Raw genomic sequence first — 17,171 nt, 5'->3', positions numbered from 1 at the left:
CTGCACATAGATACAACATGAAATAAAGCAAGTTACAACTAGTAGCTAAAGCAAGTTACTTGTATGGTGTAAACAACTTGATTTAGTACTTGCGCAAGTACCTAATTTAGTAAGATGTTTAGTCAAGAACTTCGGAACCACCATCGGATTGTCTTCCAGGACCTCCAACATTTATATAGGAAAAACAATAGTTGTCATTTACCAGAGCTAACAAAATAATGCTGTTAGTACCCTTATAATTAAATAATTCACTGCCACAATTTGCCGGTGCATGAATTCCACTTCAAACGAAATCCCTTCTTAATAACGTTCCATTCTTCTTGGGACTCCGGCACCTAAAATAATATGAAATTTACGATGAAAAATAAGTATTTGAGTTTGGCTAATACAGTACAAATATTTTTTTTATTTCAGATACAACGCGAAGAAGAAGTTAATGAACAAAAACGAGAAAATGAAGAAGAAATAATAGCTGCAAGAAACGAAACGTCTCAGGAAGTACCGCAGAAAATAAGTAGAACTACGTCAAAATTAACCTAAAAAAATAAGCGAAACTATGACACATGAACCTGCCAATGAGCATGAATACATAGCTTTTGGTCGCAGTGTTGCTGCACAATTAATGACGTTAACTCCTCTTTCCGCCATACAAGCACAGGAACGCATTCAGTCTGTTCTGACAAGTTTTAAACTACAAGACCTCCAGGCCCAGAGTAACTAGTACGACACATATGCAGATACCAGTAGTGCTCACGCCTCATCTTCCATCTATACACCACTGCAGTCCCCTACATATTCCGACATGCATTCTTCACATAACGATGGATCTACAAATATAACTCGTGCAGAATCAGTTGCCGGTGATATTGTGTTTTATTAATCAACAATTTTTTCGTAATAAAAATATTTAAAAATAATACCTTTATATATTCTTTCAGACTTTCATAAATAGCATCACACACCTCGGGTATAAATTTGGACATTGCAGGTGTTGACACACGAAATAACCTCTGCAAAGTTCTCTAACTATTTCCTGTGGCTAAATAAGACAATATGATTTCCAATTTTATTCTAGTTGGAATAGCTGATCTCATAACAGTGGACAATTTGAGGAGCAATTTGAGCCAACAATATATCAAAATATTCTTTAGACATCCTCAGCCAATTTGTATATTCTGGTACGTCTTCAGCTGCTATTTCTCTTAATAAAGTAGATGATGCACCATAGATTCCTCTTCGACTCGGCCATTTTCTCACCCAGCAACGTTTCTTTTTGGTTTTGTTCATTTCTTCTGCAAGTATTTCGAATAACTCGCCACATACTTTTATAATACAATTCCGCACTGTTGCACGCTTATCTTTTCCGGCCATGTTTTATCAACACTAAACAACAAATCATGTAAACGCTCACAAAAACAAAAGGACTAAATTTTAGCTACTTGATTTAGTAACTTGCTTTAGCTACTTGACACGTGTAAATTCGGCTTAAAACACCAGTTGATTTCCTTCATTTATTTTTCACTAAAGATTTATTGTATGAAATTGTTCAGCAATAAAATGAATATACATTGCAAAAAAACAAAACTCTAAATTTAACTCTTGATGAATTGTATATAGTACTGGGGGCATTTTTGCTATCCAGATACAGAAAATATCCGAAGAAGCATTTGTATTGGTCCAGAGAAAATGGTCTGCTCACTGTTTCATCTGAAAGCAAATGCTTAAATAGATTTGAGCAGTTTATATAAACGATAAAAAATATCGTTTATATAAACTGTCTCCCATTATTACAAAACTGAATAGAATATTTCAAATGAGTGGTGTTCTGGAGGAAAATTTGTCCATAGATGAGAGCATGATCCCATATTATGGGAAACACTATGCCACTCAATTTCTAAAAGGGATGGTTCAGTTTCAAACATTGGGCCTTATGCAATAGTACGGGATACAATTATTCGTCGATAACTATTTATCATCGCAAAATTTATTTAAATATTTGACAACACAGAATTCCAAACAAAAGTAGATCTAAAACTGGATTGCCGTACATTGCCGCACCAGAACAGCTAGACACAGAGGATACGTAGGATGAAATAAAGAATATCACAGTGAAGGTTCAGGAACAAGACATTAGATTTAAGGAAAACAAAAAGAGAACGATATGGATAACTGAAGAAATTCTGGATTTCATGACGAAGAGAAGAGAATACTATATTACCAGCTTTCATTGGTCGTCACACAGGCACCGCCCATGGTTGAAGTGCGCATCTTCAAAAACTTCTTATCGTTGATTGGCCATTTATACTTAAGACTAAATTAAAAACCTGTTGAGTCATTTAACACCATGTTATATTTTTTCTTTCATTAACATCTCTGATTTATTATTGCACTTTTGTATTATCCCGACCGTTTAATTTATCCTGTTTTTCAGATTTGGCATGCTTCCCTCTCATTGGGGAAGGTAACATGAATTTCTTCAGGTAGTTCATAGGCACTACGAACAATATCGTTGTCACTAGTCCAACGATGAAACACAATATAACATCTTGGAGAGAAATAAAGGCCTGAAATAAAATTACTTTTAGACGTTATCAAGTGATTTTCGGCTGTAGACTTACAGTTCTCACTACACTGATCTCGTTTAACACAGTCGACGTGTAACCTTTAACGAACACGAAATAGAAATGGAAAATGTAAGTACAAAAAGTGTAGTCTCCTAGCTTTATGAGATACTTATTCTCAAGGATCTTCTGCGGCCACCCTAAAGGCAAGAAGTGTTAATTATGTGGTATTAGATTACATAATAAGTACTCAAACTGATATGTTGAGTAAACATGGCTACCCTCTAGTGTATGAATGTTTTCCCATATGTAAAAAACTTTATAACCGTTGCGTTGGTAGAATTCAGTATGCAAAATATGCAAAGCAGCGTCAGAGATATTTCAATGTCTATACCTTGGATAACTCCCCTGGATAGTCCATATATTCCCACAGCAATGGCTGTATTAAATGCAATTCTTAATAGAGGAACTACAAATGCCGATTGGATACGAGAGTAGGTCCCAAGCGCAGAGTAAATTACTATTGGGGGAATCGAGTAGAACATGATCTTGTAATATTTTTCGTAAGGCTAGAAATTAAAAAATGTGGTAATTATTAAAGAAAAATGCAATAAATATACTTGCTTCTTGCTTCACGGCTTCGTCGTTCGATTTAAAGTAGAAATAACCGAAAATCATGCCAATCAAGTTTGAGGGTAAATTAACCCAAAAACTAAAATAGATGTAATGCAGTCTTGGATCTTCGAAGAAGTTCAGGTCTACTACTTGCCTAAAAATTAGATTTATGTTTTAACAATGACAATGTTAATACAGTTTTCGATAGTTTTAGTCAGTTCAGTTTGAAAGTGATGAGTAAAGTGTGTTTCTCACAGCAGTGAAGTTGGCCAGAAGCAAAGAAGTCCAAGCTAGTAAATACCTTTCTGAAATATCTTTCCTGAGATTGACATCAACGTGGCCAGGAAAGCTTTGGCTTGAGAAGTGATAAAAAGCTTACGACGAATCCTAAATGATTTTCCTCTTTTGAAAATATGATTAGATGAAACCGTTCGGAGCTATCAAACTCTCTTTGTTCTGGAGAGAGTCTGCAATAATATGGACAATTTTGAATGTGATGGTTTGAACGTAGGATTTAAACATACTACTTGAATTGCTTCATAATTTTTCAAGAAGTCTTGGATTTTTGTCATGGGACAACACGATACTCAAAATGGTTCTACTAATGGTTCCAAAGGATAGATATTGGTGACACCGAATATCCGACGGCAGTTTACAATCATGACCTTTAGAGCGTATATACACCACTGGTCAATTTTTTTCTTGCATGCAGAGTACTTCTGTGTTAAGATACAATAGAAACCCATAGGCAAAGCCTTAAATTAGACTTGCGCTGAGTGCTAAAACAAGAAATCTCACTGAACACAAGTCTTGTCTTCTTTTGCTTATTGGCTTACGCTTCATTCGGGTCAAGCACCAAGTAGTAGATGGGGAACAGGAGAAACGCTCCTTTTCATTTTAACTTAGAGTTAATATTTCAAGACACTAATTTGGGCACTCAAGATTTCAGTTGGTCAGATATACAGATCTAATTTATTTAAATGTCAAAAGTCTGATACTAACGAAACCTCTGAAAGCCTTCGAGAAAGTCTCAATGTCAAAAAGTCCCAACTTGACGGTTCATCCTTGAAAAGACGTGTGACAGTTGTAACGACATTGAAAACATCAAGAATACCAGCTGACACACCGCACGACGTTTCTGGAGACGCGTGGAAAGTCAGCGAATCTTCCGGAATCATGGTCAGCCGAGCAGCCGGAATTAGCAGCCGAGTATATAAAGAGCCGCATCGTCGCTGGGAGACATAAATAGGGCGTCCGGTGAAAATAAATATTTTTAATAGTCGTAAGTGATCGAGCTTAGTAGTGCAAATGTAAATAAATAAGTTAACTATTTTGATGTAACTGAGCATTTAAATCACACCCAATAGCTTCCAAGCCCAGAAGGCTTACCCAATTCCAAAACAAGAGGAAACAACATAATTTGGGTGCTTCCAGATAAATAAATTCTGAAGCTCAAGGTTTGCTAGGTTCTCAAAATCACTACCTCACTTACCCACACTACCTCTCTATACTTTTTGGCTTTTCAGTTAAAACTGAAAAAAAAGAATACTTACTTTAAACTTATCCAGTGCTCTAATCGTGTGTCGAAATGGTAAGCGATAAAAGCGCTTACTCCAACAGAAAAAGCAAACAGTCCAAAAATCGATTTTTTGATGTTCAATTTATATTTTAAAACAATGTACCAGAAAATAATAGTGGCGAGGAAGAATTGGGTATCTAGAGAAAGAGACCACATGCCTATATGACACTAAAATACGTATAAATTATTCGTTATAAAATATATAACATTATAAGTTAACTTACACTTTCGTCGTTTTTCACAAAATTCGTGGCGAGCAAAAAGGTTACCCACCAATTCTTATCACAACCGTCTTTAACTATATTGGCCACGGGAAAAGAGCCTGGGCCATATCCAATATGGAAAAATATTGGCGTTATTATGAATATCATTATATACAAAAATGGCCAAGTTCTGCAAAATAGGAAATTATTTAGTTGATGTAATAATTCGCCGTACTAGTGAGGATCAAGATGTTTCTGGACGTTTAGATAGATTCCCGTCAGGGGAGTTGGATTACGCCGACTTCTAGATGTTCTTTTCTTGCTTCAGTTATCCTTGGTAGATTGTTAGGTGATGCGCGATGAAAATCTGGTTTTGGTCGCCCGTTCTTTGGGTGGCAATCCTAGCCCTCACTCTTCCAGGTCAAATAGGCATCTCTCACCCAAAAACCGTGTTAATATAGAGTGTAAGTTGGGTGAATAATGATACAAATGATTCGAGAGTTCAGGCATGGAAGTTGGATTCCAGATGTTCTTTTCTTGCTTGAGATATCCTTGGTGGGTTGTTGCAAAAAAACTAATGGTCCAACGAGTACTCCCAAGGGGTGGAATCAATTATCCTCTACTTCTCAGGAATTAAAATTAAAAAAAAAATCTAATATCTTAAATCCCTGGTTAAAAAGCTTCGTCTAGCTTGTAAGAGCCATCCAGAAACATCTTATCTACGACATAATTGTTATAGGGAAAGCTTACCTAAGTATTCGAGTGAAAAATAGAGTGGCTGCATCCCGAAATGAAAACTCACCATTGCGCTTGTGCATTTGTAAAATAAAGTTAGTCAAGAGCCAATTGGAGTACATAAAAAACGTTGATAGAACGACGAGCAAGAGAAACACTAGGTACTCGAGAATATTATACGTGAAAACCTACAATATATTCCGTCTGGTTAAAGACTTATCATATATATATAGTGCGCGGGTCAAAATTATTGTTTTAAATATTTGGGCGTATTTTATAGGTAAACTGTCAACTTTACATCAAAATGGACTTGATCTGAAGAGCCCATGATTTGTAAATCCCTAGTCGGTATAATTGAAACTTACGTGTTCCAGGAATTCTGGATTCGAAAACGGTTTCATGGCCTGATTAAGCAGCACGTGTCCAGATATTACGAAAACTGCCTGAATACTTCGTAACCCATGCATACTTTTTAACCTCTGAAAATCCGGCTTGTTTTTTACTGACGTTTCCTCGTAATTCGTTAATGAAAAACATTTTAAAAATTGTTGCACTAAAATATTGACAAATGAACTTATTAATGCAAACCACAATTTTGTTATACTTACATTTCGTATAATTTTTTCGCTTATGCAAGACGGTTCGATCGTATATAGTTGCGAACGCTATTAGGCTGACGTACGATACCATGAAAACCCTATAAAAATTGATCGTATTAATTCAAAAATTTAATAACCAAACAACAATCAAATAAAAGTGCCAATAAAAACTATTGATTATTTGAAGCCCTAAGTCAGAATGGCAAGAACTTCCAGAATCACTCCTTTTCCTTGTTCATCTTCTGCTCTTTCTTTTCTTCTTCTCCTTTTTTATTTATGGTAAATGTAAAAAAGTAGTGGTCTAGTATAGCCAGATTACATTTATAGACTCCACAAAATTGATATCTAAATTAGGCTATAGGCTAGCGTTTTTAAGCTTTTTTGCGAAATAGAGCGAATAGATCGATAGGGTTTAAAGTGTACATTATATGCTGATAACATTTGCGAAATTGGAGAATTTAAACCATAATTAGTGCTGTAGCAGTGTAAGGAAAGAAAAGTGTCAGAAAAGTAAATTGTTGCGACTTCTGAAGCTTTTGACGTTAAATGGTAACCGACTGATTAATCGTGAACAATCTATGTGGTTGTTGACTAATTTGCTTAAAAATATTGCTTGAGACACATCGCCTCCCTCTTTTTCTCCTTATTAGCTTTGCCATTTTTTCTAAAGCTCCTCATGTCCCAGGCTGTTTTTTACTGTACTGTATTCGAAAATAGTCAACTAATTTATTTACATACTTTATTACGATCACTCACGACGACTAGAGAGATTTATTTTTACTGTATTTACTTACAACTATTTAAATTTCGCGCTAATATCCCGAACTTTATTTCACCGAACTGACTACTATTGGCGTTGAGGTTCTTTATATACTCAGCAGAACTTTTATTGCGACTCAGCACAACCAGTAAATATGTACCTTAAAACGTGTTGCTACTCAGCACAACTAGTGAATATATACCTTAAAGGACTTTGATGGATTGTTGACTTTTAATCGCGTGGATGTGAAAAGCACAGCGTCAGTTTGACGTAAATGACGTATAAGTGGTGAATCCCCAAAAAAGGTGGAGACGTGTTTGCCGAGTTACTAGTTTAGTCTCTGTAGGCTTTCTCTCTTAGAGTTTTTGTTATATTTTATGTATAATTAACTAAAAATCCATTCTGGAAGTGGGCTCTGAACCTGCATCAAATAATCTACTAAAGGTATTTGAAACAACCGGAATATGCCCAATAAATAGACGCAAAGTCCTTTCGAAATTACCATTATAAGCTTAACTCAGTGCTCAACTGGACAGAGTCCAACGTCTTGCATGTCTCAGCATAACGGGTTCCATGCGGACGGCGCCAACGAGAGCGCTTGAGACTCTGCTGAGCCTTTCGCCTCTGGACCTCGTTGTGCAATTCGAGGCAATGAGACTGCGTACAGGCTCTACGTCCTCGGCGAACTACGTGCTGGCGAGACCGGTCACGTAAAAATTTGGTCACGAGCCATACAGGAATGTCCTCTCCTTCTGATGGGCAGTGACTGCATGGCTCCAGTGACTGTGGACTGCGAGGGATTCGTGACGCACATTGCAGGCAGAGAGGAGTGGCAGCATTCCAACAGACCTGCATTGCTAAATAGGGGAACCATCTGCTACACAGATGGCTCCAGAATAAACAACAGAGCTGGATCAGGGCTTTGTGGTGGGATCCCACATACCAGTAGGGCATACTTCCTGGGAGAGCATACCACTGTCTTCCAGGCCGAAGTATTCGCTGTATTAAAATGCGGACAGAAAATCCTAAGCTGCGGACACCGCAATACAGTCGTATCAATATGCTCGGACAGCAGAGCTACCATTAAGGCTATCATGGCCACAAAGGTAAGCTCCAAGCTTGTAATAGAGTGCATAAAAGTCCTGAAAAAACTGGTGCAGGTTGGCTGCAGGGTCCAGCTCGTCTGGATACCTGGCCACGCAGGCCATGCAGGTAATGAGGAAGCGGACTCTCTTGCCAGACTGAGTTGGTATCGCCGAATGCGTTGCGGTCACGTCAATGAAGGGTCTGCCGGACAAGTGGACCCATTAAAGATGAACTGAGTCCCCTGGTATGAGACAGGCCAAAGCGCACATAGGTGGGCCCTCTGCCTGTCTTACCAAAAATCTACTACGCCTAAAAAGACGCGAAATTCGGCTAATGACAGGTCTTTTAACCGGTCACTGGCACTTAAGAAGCCATCTCCATACTATCGATATTGCGGACAACCCGGAATGCCGATGGTGCTGTGAGGAGGATGAAACCGTTGACCATGTAGCCGGGGACCAGGGAGTGCCCAGCACTTACGCGCGCCAGGTTCAAATACTTGGGTAACACTTTCAGTGTACCGAGTGACTTTAAGTCCTTAAGACCAGAGAGCCTTATCGGTTTCTCTAAGGCCGTTGGGCTCTGGTAAACCTTGGTGGGGCCTGACGGGTCCATCAGGAGACCTATATGCACAACTGCCTTGGCAGCCCACTGTTTTGACAATTCAATTCAAGCTTAACTCAGAACCAGATAGAATTGGTGAGGTGTTTAAGACTTATGTTGATGAAATTCGGAAAAATGATTTTGATGTAGTTCACAAAACCAAGAAATTCTGTCTGCCTATTACACCAAGAGTATTTCCCTCGAAAAAGTTGAAAGTTTTTATGAAAACAGAGAAGGTGCAAGAGATGGGGCCAAAAGTAGAAAGGGAAAAGCCAGAACTAGAGGTGATAAACCAAATTTATTTGAGGTGCAAGATTCAGGGAAAGAAAATTAAATAAACCTAGTGATCACTGAAAAAGTTAAACAAGAAATAAGTAAAGAAATTAAAGGTCAACTAGAAGAAGGAATAGAAAAAAAGATGGCTTAAGTACCACAAAACTATCTGCATAGGAATTAGATTTAAATGGCATCTTCAGTGCGCAAGAAAATCCAGAAAGTGAGGATAGAGAATTCTCTCCAGAGCTGTCATGTACAGATCTTCCTGTTCATACATTTAATGTACAGACTGCAATCAGCAGGAAACTCTGGAACAAATTGAAATTATAGATTTGAGTTCTCAGGAGTTCCAAGTTGAAGATTATATCATTATTCCATATTGTGGTGATTATTAAAGGACAAATACTAGAAGTGAAAGGCGAAACATTTTTTATAAGATATATGGAACGATCAGTTAAGCTTTGGAAATGGCCTGATTACAATGACGGTCTATGGTACTCAAAAAATGAGGTTCTAAAGAAAATTGATGGAAATTTAATTGTTCCATCAATGATTGAATCAATGAGTGATTGAAGATCTTCTCTAAGGTGCCGCAGTTTTCTCTCTTTTTCACATCTTAAAGCGTAACATCAAAGAAAATTAAGTTTTTCATAACAGTGTATTTTTTCAGCTACATGATTTGTAAACACAAATATAATATAAGCTCTAATATAGTATAAGCTCAACAATTACATCTCTTTGCAGTTGGTCTAGCTAATAACATAATGCTATATAGGAATTGCCAGCAGATAACTTTGAACCACACATGTCCGCTTTTTCATTAAAGAAGATTTTTTCTAGAATTTCTTCTTTTAATTTTTTCTTGTTCCCCAAAAGTTTTTCTTCTAGCCTGGCATAATTCCCTTTTAGCTTTTCTCCAAGTTCATTTTTCAAATTGGTGACTGTGACAGAATTTTCTTGCAACTTTACTTCCTATTGGCAGACTTTTCTAGTAACTTAACAGCTTTGGCTTTTTCACACACTTTAGTCACATTATTATTTATTTTTAGCCAACGTCCAGTCAACTAACGTACGTCCAATTTACGCCCCACACCTGACACCAATGTAGCGTTTTTCCAGTTTGTTAGGTATGAATTAAAACAATCGACTAATTTTACACACTTCACTACGAAAACACGATCACTCGCGACGACTAGAGATATTTATTTTTACTGTATTTATTTACAACTATTTAAATCTCGCGCCAAATATTGCGAAGTTTACTTCACTGAAGTGACAACTGATAATTATCGGCGATGCGGTTGTTTATATACTCGGCAGACCGCTGTTCCGGAAGATTCCCACTAACCTTCGAGACATCTTGCGGTGTACATGCAAATAACATGTTAATAAATGAAGCATATTATAGCGTGTATAAGTTCTTGGAAAATCATCATCTTTTTCAAAATCATCAGATTTTTCTTGGTATTAACTCATTTAAATGTGTGCTTTGATTTATAACATGTATTTATTGTTTAATGTATTTTATATAATTAAATATTTTATACTTGAAAATAAAAAAGAATTACAAAATTATTTGTGTCGTTCTTTTACGTCTTTTATGTTTTGTTAGACTTTCTTTCTTCTTTGTCTGCAGTGGGAGCATATATTTGGATCGAAGTAGCATTGCTCTGTCGCATATCAGCCAATATGTCTTGCAACTACTATTCCAACTTCATGTTCCAGCTTTCCATTTGATGTTCCCCAATGAAATACTGTAACTTCTTTGTCTATACCTCCTACTACTGGCCATCTCGCTTATTCCCATTATGTCGATATTCATTCTCTTCATTTCTTGGATGGAGTAACCTATTTTTCCTGCTTTTGCCATGGTTTTAACATTCCAAGTGCATCTTTAAATATGCACGTTCGTTCGATTCGATCGTTTGGTCTTATTTTGGATGCAATTAATATTTGCTTAGCATAACCTACATTAATGTAATTCGCGTGATCGCACAACATATAAAATAACATATAATAAAGCTATTCATTCTCCTTAAATGCGATAATAATGAATTACATGGTTTCTGATAACATGCGATCGCATGCTAATATGGTATGCTGAGGTACCTACTGCTGTCACCCTTGCTTAAAGGGTTGAAAATGATTTATCTAGCTAATATTATAAATATACTTGTATATACTTACACCTGCCAAAATATGTTGCTATCCGGCGGTTTAGCCCTATAACATCTAATCCTGTACATTGCAGTTGTAAGATTGTACGGTTTCACTTCTTCGTTTCCCCGGTTTTCAATGTACCTTTTCTTTTCGTCGTAGGTGTTGTACTGCGGTGGTATACATACTATTCTGATCATTATGGTGTGGTTTAACTTAAAATTGGTTTGACTTGATTCCTAAAAATATTTTGAATAAATTCACCAATTTTTGGTGGTAATTATTGCAACTTGGTGATAGAGTTCGGCCTGTATACCTACTAATTAAATTTAAAAAGTGTTCATATAGAACTGCAAATTTCACGTTACTTACAAATAATGATCTGTGGCAATTTGAGTATGCCTGAACCATTTTAATAAATATTAATGTCATACAAGTCCATGCTCTTTTTCTTTAAACTTATGATAAAATTGAAAGTTGAAAAATGAGAATTAAATTAGAGGGAATCTATATAATAATAATACTTTCGCCTTCTGGTTAACGCTTAAGGAATTTGTGATAGAATATCGTCCTTTAAGAAGTTTATGAATGACACATATGTCAGCCATAGATTGCCCAACTCTTTTCATTATGAAGGCCAATCTGCTTTCTGTGCTCAAGACATAGTAAACTTGCTTAAGCAGTATTTTCGGCTATTAACTGATTATGCTAAGACTTCTGTTAACTCTTTATGTTCTTAGTGATAATAATGATAATGGCATCATGCCACTTTTATAGAACATTGCATTCATTTCATAGAACATGTATGGAATTCATTCCTATCTAACGTTATATGAGTTTTCTAAATAAGCATCCTCAGTTGACATTTATCAATCACGTAAAAATCTCTTGCTATGAGATAAGTTGTTGGCTTGGTAATTGTGTTCTTATATTATTATTTTATATGTTTTCTGATTATTAACTAATAAATAAATAGATTTCCAAGAGTAAAAGAAAATTTTGAATTGTTAGAGGGGACACCGCCTGATACAAAACTTGTATGCCATCCTTCAGGATGGATGAACACAGATATATTTTGCCCAACATGGTTCGATCACTTTTTACGACATGTCAAACTAACTGCTGATCAACCAATCTTATTAATTCTTGATGGTCACGCAAGCCATACAAAAAATATTGCTTTACTTGAAACAGCTAGAAAAAATCATGTTCATATTATTTGCCTACCTCCACATACCAGCCATCGCATTCAGCCACTTGACGTTTCGTTCATGTTTCCTCTCAGCACCTTTTACACGCAGGAATGTGAACTTTGGTTACGAAATCATCCTGGAAGACCAATAACAATACGACAAGTTGGATAATTGTTTGGGAAAGCGTTCCTAAGAGCCTCAACTGCGCACAATGCCATTAGCGGGTTTGCAGGAATAGGCATTTGGCCTGTTAATCCACATATTTTCCCTGACGAAGCCTTTGCAGCAAGTAAAACAACTAATAGGTAGGTATCAATTTTGACAGTGTATTTTATACCTAACATAAATTTGTTATTTTACAGACCTGCTCCGGAAAACGAAGACTCGTCATCCGATGATAATATTCCTCTCATATTGTTAAAAGGAACTGCTAAGCAAGGTGATAAAAAAGCGTAATAAAGATTTTGCGTTAAAAATAACTGAAAAAGATAAAAAAGCTCTTCCTTCTTGCGTGTACGCAAAATAATGCCCCCATGTCTCCCAAAAGTAGTAGTGGAACCTGTCCCTTTGTTATCAATTCATTCTTGTTCTTCAAATGTCTCTCCTTCCTGTTCTCCAGAAGTTCTAGAGGAGACAGGTCTTTTGACTGAAAACCAAATTTGCAGTCCCTGTGACATTATACAGGTACCCCAGGTGCAGCAGACTACTAAACAGAAACCAACAACACATAACAGGAAAAACTGCAGTGTTAACCGCAAGTCCGTATTATCATGAACTGCTAGAAAAAAACAGTCCAACTCCCATGAAGTTAGTTACTGTAAAAAAAAAGTTTTTGAAAGCAAAAAGAAAGACCCGAAACATCGTCAAAGTAAATGCAAAAGGGTAGAACACGTTTCTGCACAAGGTGTTCAAAATGACGATGATACAAGATGTATTTTTTGCGATGGTGAATTCCTTAAATCCAGTTCTGGAGAAAGCTGGATATCCTGCAGTCGCTGCGAAAGATGGGCTCATGAACAATGTACCGCCTATGATATACACTCTAAAAATGCTTTTATATGCGACTTTTGTGAATAAAATATGTTGTTAACTTTTTTAACGCCTAAAAATGCTTTTATATGCGACTTTTATTGATAAAATTTTCCATTTCACTTTACCCCGTATAGTGTTCCACTTTACCCCACCGAAGGGGCAAAGTGGAATGATTTTCTCTTTTTTTTTAATTTTTTTTTACAAAAACAGTTCACCTTAGATCTATTTTATCACTGTCCTTTTCAAAGAAGAGTCTAAACTTTTGATTGACAGCATTTTTACACCTTCTTTTTAAATATTAAGATCGCCAACTAAAAAAAAAGAAATATCATTGGTTACTAGAACCATACCAACAATGATTACTAGAACCATAGCAGCTCAAGTTGAAGTTTCTCATAGTGAAGTATGGAAGGCAATACGACAAGAATAGTATTATCCTTATCATTATCAACACGAGATGGAGTGTAAAATTTCAAAAACCATCAACGTTTGGGCAGTAGAAAATCCGCATGCTGTAAAAAAATCAAATCAAAGGCTGACTTGGAAAATGGCACCCTTATTAGATCCTATTTTCTTCCACCTTGACAGACCGGTGAAATTTATTTAGTTTTTCTTTGACATAATCTGCCACAATTATTAGAATATGTTCCTCTAAATGTGACAGAGAATATACGGTTCCTACATGATGGGGCTTCACCACATTTTAGACGAGAAGTTCATGAACATTTAAACAGTGACTAATAGATGGATAGGGCGCATTTATTGGCCTCCTCGCTCCCCAGATTTAACGGCTTGCGATTTTTTTCTTTGTGGCTATTTGAAAGAGTTGCTGTATCATGATGCACCAGTAAGTACTCGGGAAGAACTTCAAGAGCGCATGGGGATAATTTTGATCAATTTTCAATAATGTGGAGTAACTCTCTTATTATGCAACTTTTGTATAAGTGATTTTTGGTATAAATATTAAGTTTTTTTAACGAGTTTTAAAATGTGTTAAAATAAATGGCTTCGAAAATGCCCTGTAAGCATAAAAAAACCTTCTGCAGTAATGAATAAAAAATTTAACTTTTTTTAAATATGCCCAAAAATCTCCGAAAACAAATACGAATTTTCTGACAAAAAAATTTCAAAGCCTTACAGTTGATTGCTCTATTCAGATAAAAATTTCCGGTGTCTTTAAGAAATATTAGTTCCAAACCAAAACTTACAGAATAAAATACTTATAATATTTTATTCTGTAAATTTTGGCCAAACACTCCATTGAATCATGGGTAGAACTTTGATAAATATAATATAATTATAGATAAAATATTAATTGTTTGAATACATTAAAAATTGGCAAAAAAGTACCTCGAGAAATTTATAGTAGTCATCGTAAGGTAATATTGGTGATAGCCTTAGTGAAGCCCAACAAAAGTTCTCTGGCTTTGAACAGTTGTAAAAGTCATCCATCTTGTACAAACCCGGAAGTATCTTTCCATTTTGAGCTAAAACAGTAAGCTAAGCTAATAGAGAAAATAACAAATAAAACAGTTGTTATCTACTTACTTTGGTTATGTTTGCAGTGAATGATCGAAATGGTTGTAGCAGTGAGCACAATAAAGATCCAAGGCACGTGTGAGATCATCATTTTAATTTATTGGATCTATACAAAAAAACGGGTGTAATATAAAAAACAGTAGAACCAGTATTTTTAAATTCGAACATATTCAGTAATAAATGGAGGCTTATTTCTTTGATGTGTATGAATTTATTAGTAACGTATATTCCTTATTCATCCAATATAATATTTGTATTGCAAGTTCCATAAAAGACCTAAATAAATAAAACAACGAGCAAAAGAGCATTTTTTGTAGGATGAAAATTTTAAAAAAAGTTTGTCTACTGGAACCGATTTTCTGTCCTGTTTTGTTCCTTTAATTTAAAAAAAGATGAAACTGATTCTAGATTTTTTCTATTCATTTCTTTGGAAAAATCTATCACTTTATTATAAAAAAAAATCTAAGCGAAAATCTTATCAAGAAGTTCAAGGGCAAAATGAAAAGTATTTAAAATTTATATTAAATATATTCGACTTTAAAAATTCTATATAATATTCTGTATTTTTTTAATACGAGTTCCTTTACTGTTTATTCTGCAAAAATTGAACCAACAATTATTTTTGACCAGAAAACTAATAAAAAAATTTTCATAGTATATATAAAAATAAAAATAGTTAAATATAAAAACTAAGACCCAAATATAAATAAAAATTTCTAATAAATTACCTTAACACTTAATTGTTATTAAACGACTATTATTACTTACCAGTAAATTAAAGAAAAAACCCAAACTAATAACTGTGTCGTCTCTCCACTTACTGAAACGCCACCATTACTTCATTAGACACGTTAATTTCGAACTAAACACAAAAAGTGAATTAAATGTCACTTTTAGGTATGGTAATATATCTACCAATAATATGGGTACATTGTGACGTAGATGATGATCGGAATTATCTTACTTGTGAACATTAATTAACATAAATTCTTGTTTTTCATATTTACATTGTCCTTAAATTAGTGCAATTCGATGACATGTGCAACACCTTTTTGTGTTTGGAACAGAAACTTTTTATTGATAAGGTGTTTGAATTTTTAATTCTTTTACTCACGGTGTTTCTTCTCCAAAAATATTACGTCTAAAAGTTGATTACAATCTGTTCCGAAGGCTTAATACAGACTCAGGTTGCTTAAATCTTAGTATCACCTGCAAAAAGTATCAGCCGATTGTAGTTCTAGAGAAGAATTCCAACCTTTACTAGAATTCCATATTAAGGTTCATATGATCTAACCAACCTTTCTTAAGCCCCACCACGAGTTGTTTTCAGCCAACTATGCAAGGATTGAGAGGTGGAACTGTACTCGCCAATAAGCGATCCATGGAATGCGAAACACTACATCACCCAGCCCTGGGTTGAACTTCAGAAGGATGGCAGCAGCTATTTCCTTCAACATCCTGGTTCTTCATGAGTCAGCTCAAGTGGTAGACACAAAATCTTATTGTTTCCATAAAAAACTTTCCACTCATTTCAACTTATTTATGGCCTCTGGCAAGCAAGAACACCCAAAAGGTTTTTTCTGAACCCTACCCTATTTACACCGAATAGCATAATAACAAATGCAATTTTTGAGGGGAACTTAGATCTCTGTTGTTCTCCAATTCTATCAAATAAGGCGTCTCTGCCTAACGAGATAACAAAGGTCATTAGAGTCCGGAATCCTGGATTCTATCTAGGTGCAAAACACTCTAGATTCCAAGGCCAGCAAACTGAACCACTGCAGGGTAGGAGCAATGGAATAGCTGCAAATAAGTTATGACCGGCTTTGGCAGAATTTGAAATGAATACACCAAGCAACAAGAAAGAATGCAAGCCAAGTCATTCACTAATCTTTGTGACACATCACTTGTTTCAAAACAAATTTTCTTGCCAACAGTTTCTTTCCTAGGATTCTTATTCGCCTGAATCTTTACCTGGTCTTGTCTGTAGCATTTTGAGTCTAGCAGGATTTCTTTTCTCTATAGCATCCTTACGACCTTTATCATATCAGTGGGTTTTGTATTGCATCTTACGTTTCTCCTCTACCACCTTTCTAGCTGCCTCTATAATTGTTGCAGATATAAACCTCCAACGCGCATCCATATCAGCCTTGTATGTGGTGCTAGATTGGTTCTCATGTTCTCTGCTCTAGATATTCTGACTCTGATTTTGGCTTTGACCAGAAAATGATCT

The 17,171-nt window shown here is 35.8% G+C and overlaps 2 protein-coding genes across 2 annotated transcripts in view; both read right to left on the bottom strand.

The window, feature by feature from the left end:
- LOC126744793 (kynurenine/alpha-aminoadipate aminotransferase, mitochondrial-like) overlaps positions 1 to 17,171 on the bottom strand; it is a 411,884-nt gene that overhangs the window by 133,996 nt on the left and 260,717 nt on the right. The gene's annotated exons all lie outside the window — the stretch shown is intronic.
- Positions 2,332 to 15,863, bottom strand: LOC126744789 (nose resistant to fluoxetine protein 6-like). The gene is made up of 13 exons (XM_050452346.1): positions 15,707 to 15,863; positions 14,948 to 15,044; positions 14,750 to 14,886; positions 11,205 to 11,413; positions 6,302 to 6,390; positions 6,059 to 6,246; positions 5,709 to 5,881; positions 4,980 to 5,148; positions 4,730 to 4,923; positions 3,186 to 3,330; positions 2,956 to 3,130; positions 2,619 to 2,761; positions 2,332 to 2,564 (listed from the first exon to the last, which is right to left on the bottom strand). The coding sequence occupies exons 2-13, from the start codon at positions 15,027 to 15,029 to the stop codon at positions 2,382 to 2,384; spliced, it is 1,887 nt and encodes a 628-aa protein (XP_050308303.1). The 5' UTR covers positions 15,030 to 15,044; positions 15,707 to 15,863; the 3' UTR covers positions 2,332 to 2,381.

Source organism: Anthonomus grandis, chromosome 14 (genome assembly GCF_022605725.1).
Source record: "Anthonomus grandis grandis chromosome 14, icAntGran1.3, whole genome shotgun sequence".
Lineage (NCBI taxonomy): Eukaryota > Metazoa > Arthropoda > Insecta > Coleoptera > Curculionidae > Anthonomus > Anthonomus grandis.
The sequence above is the reverse complement of the archived record's forward strand: the minus strand, read 5'-3'. Positions and strand labels throughout refer to the sequence as shown.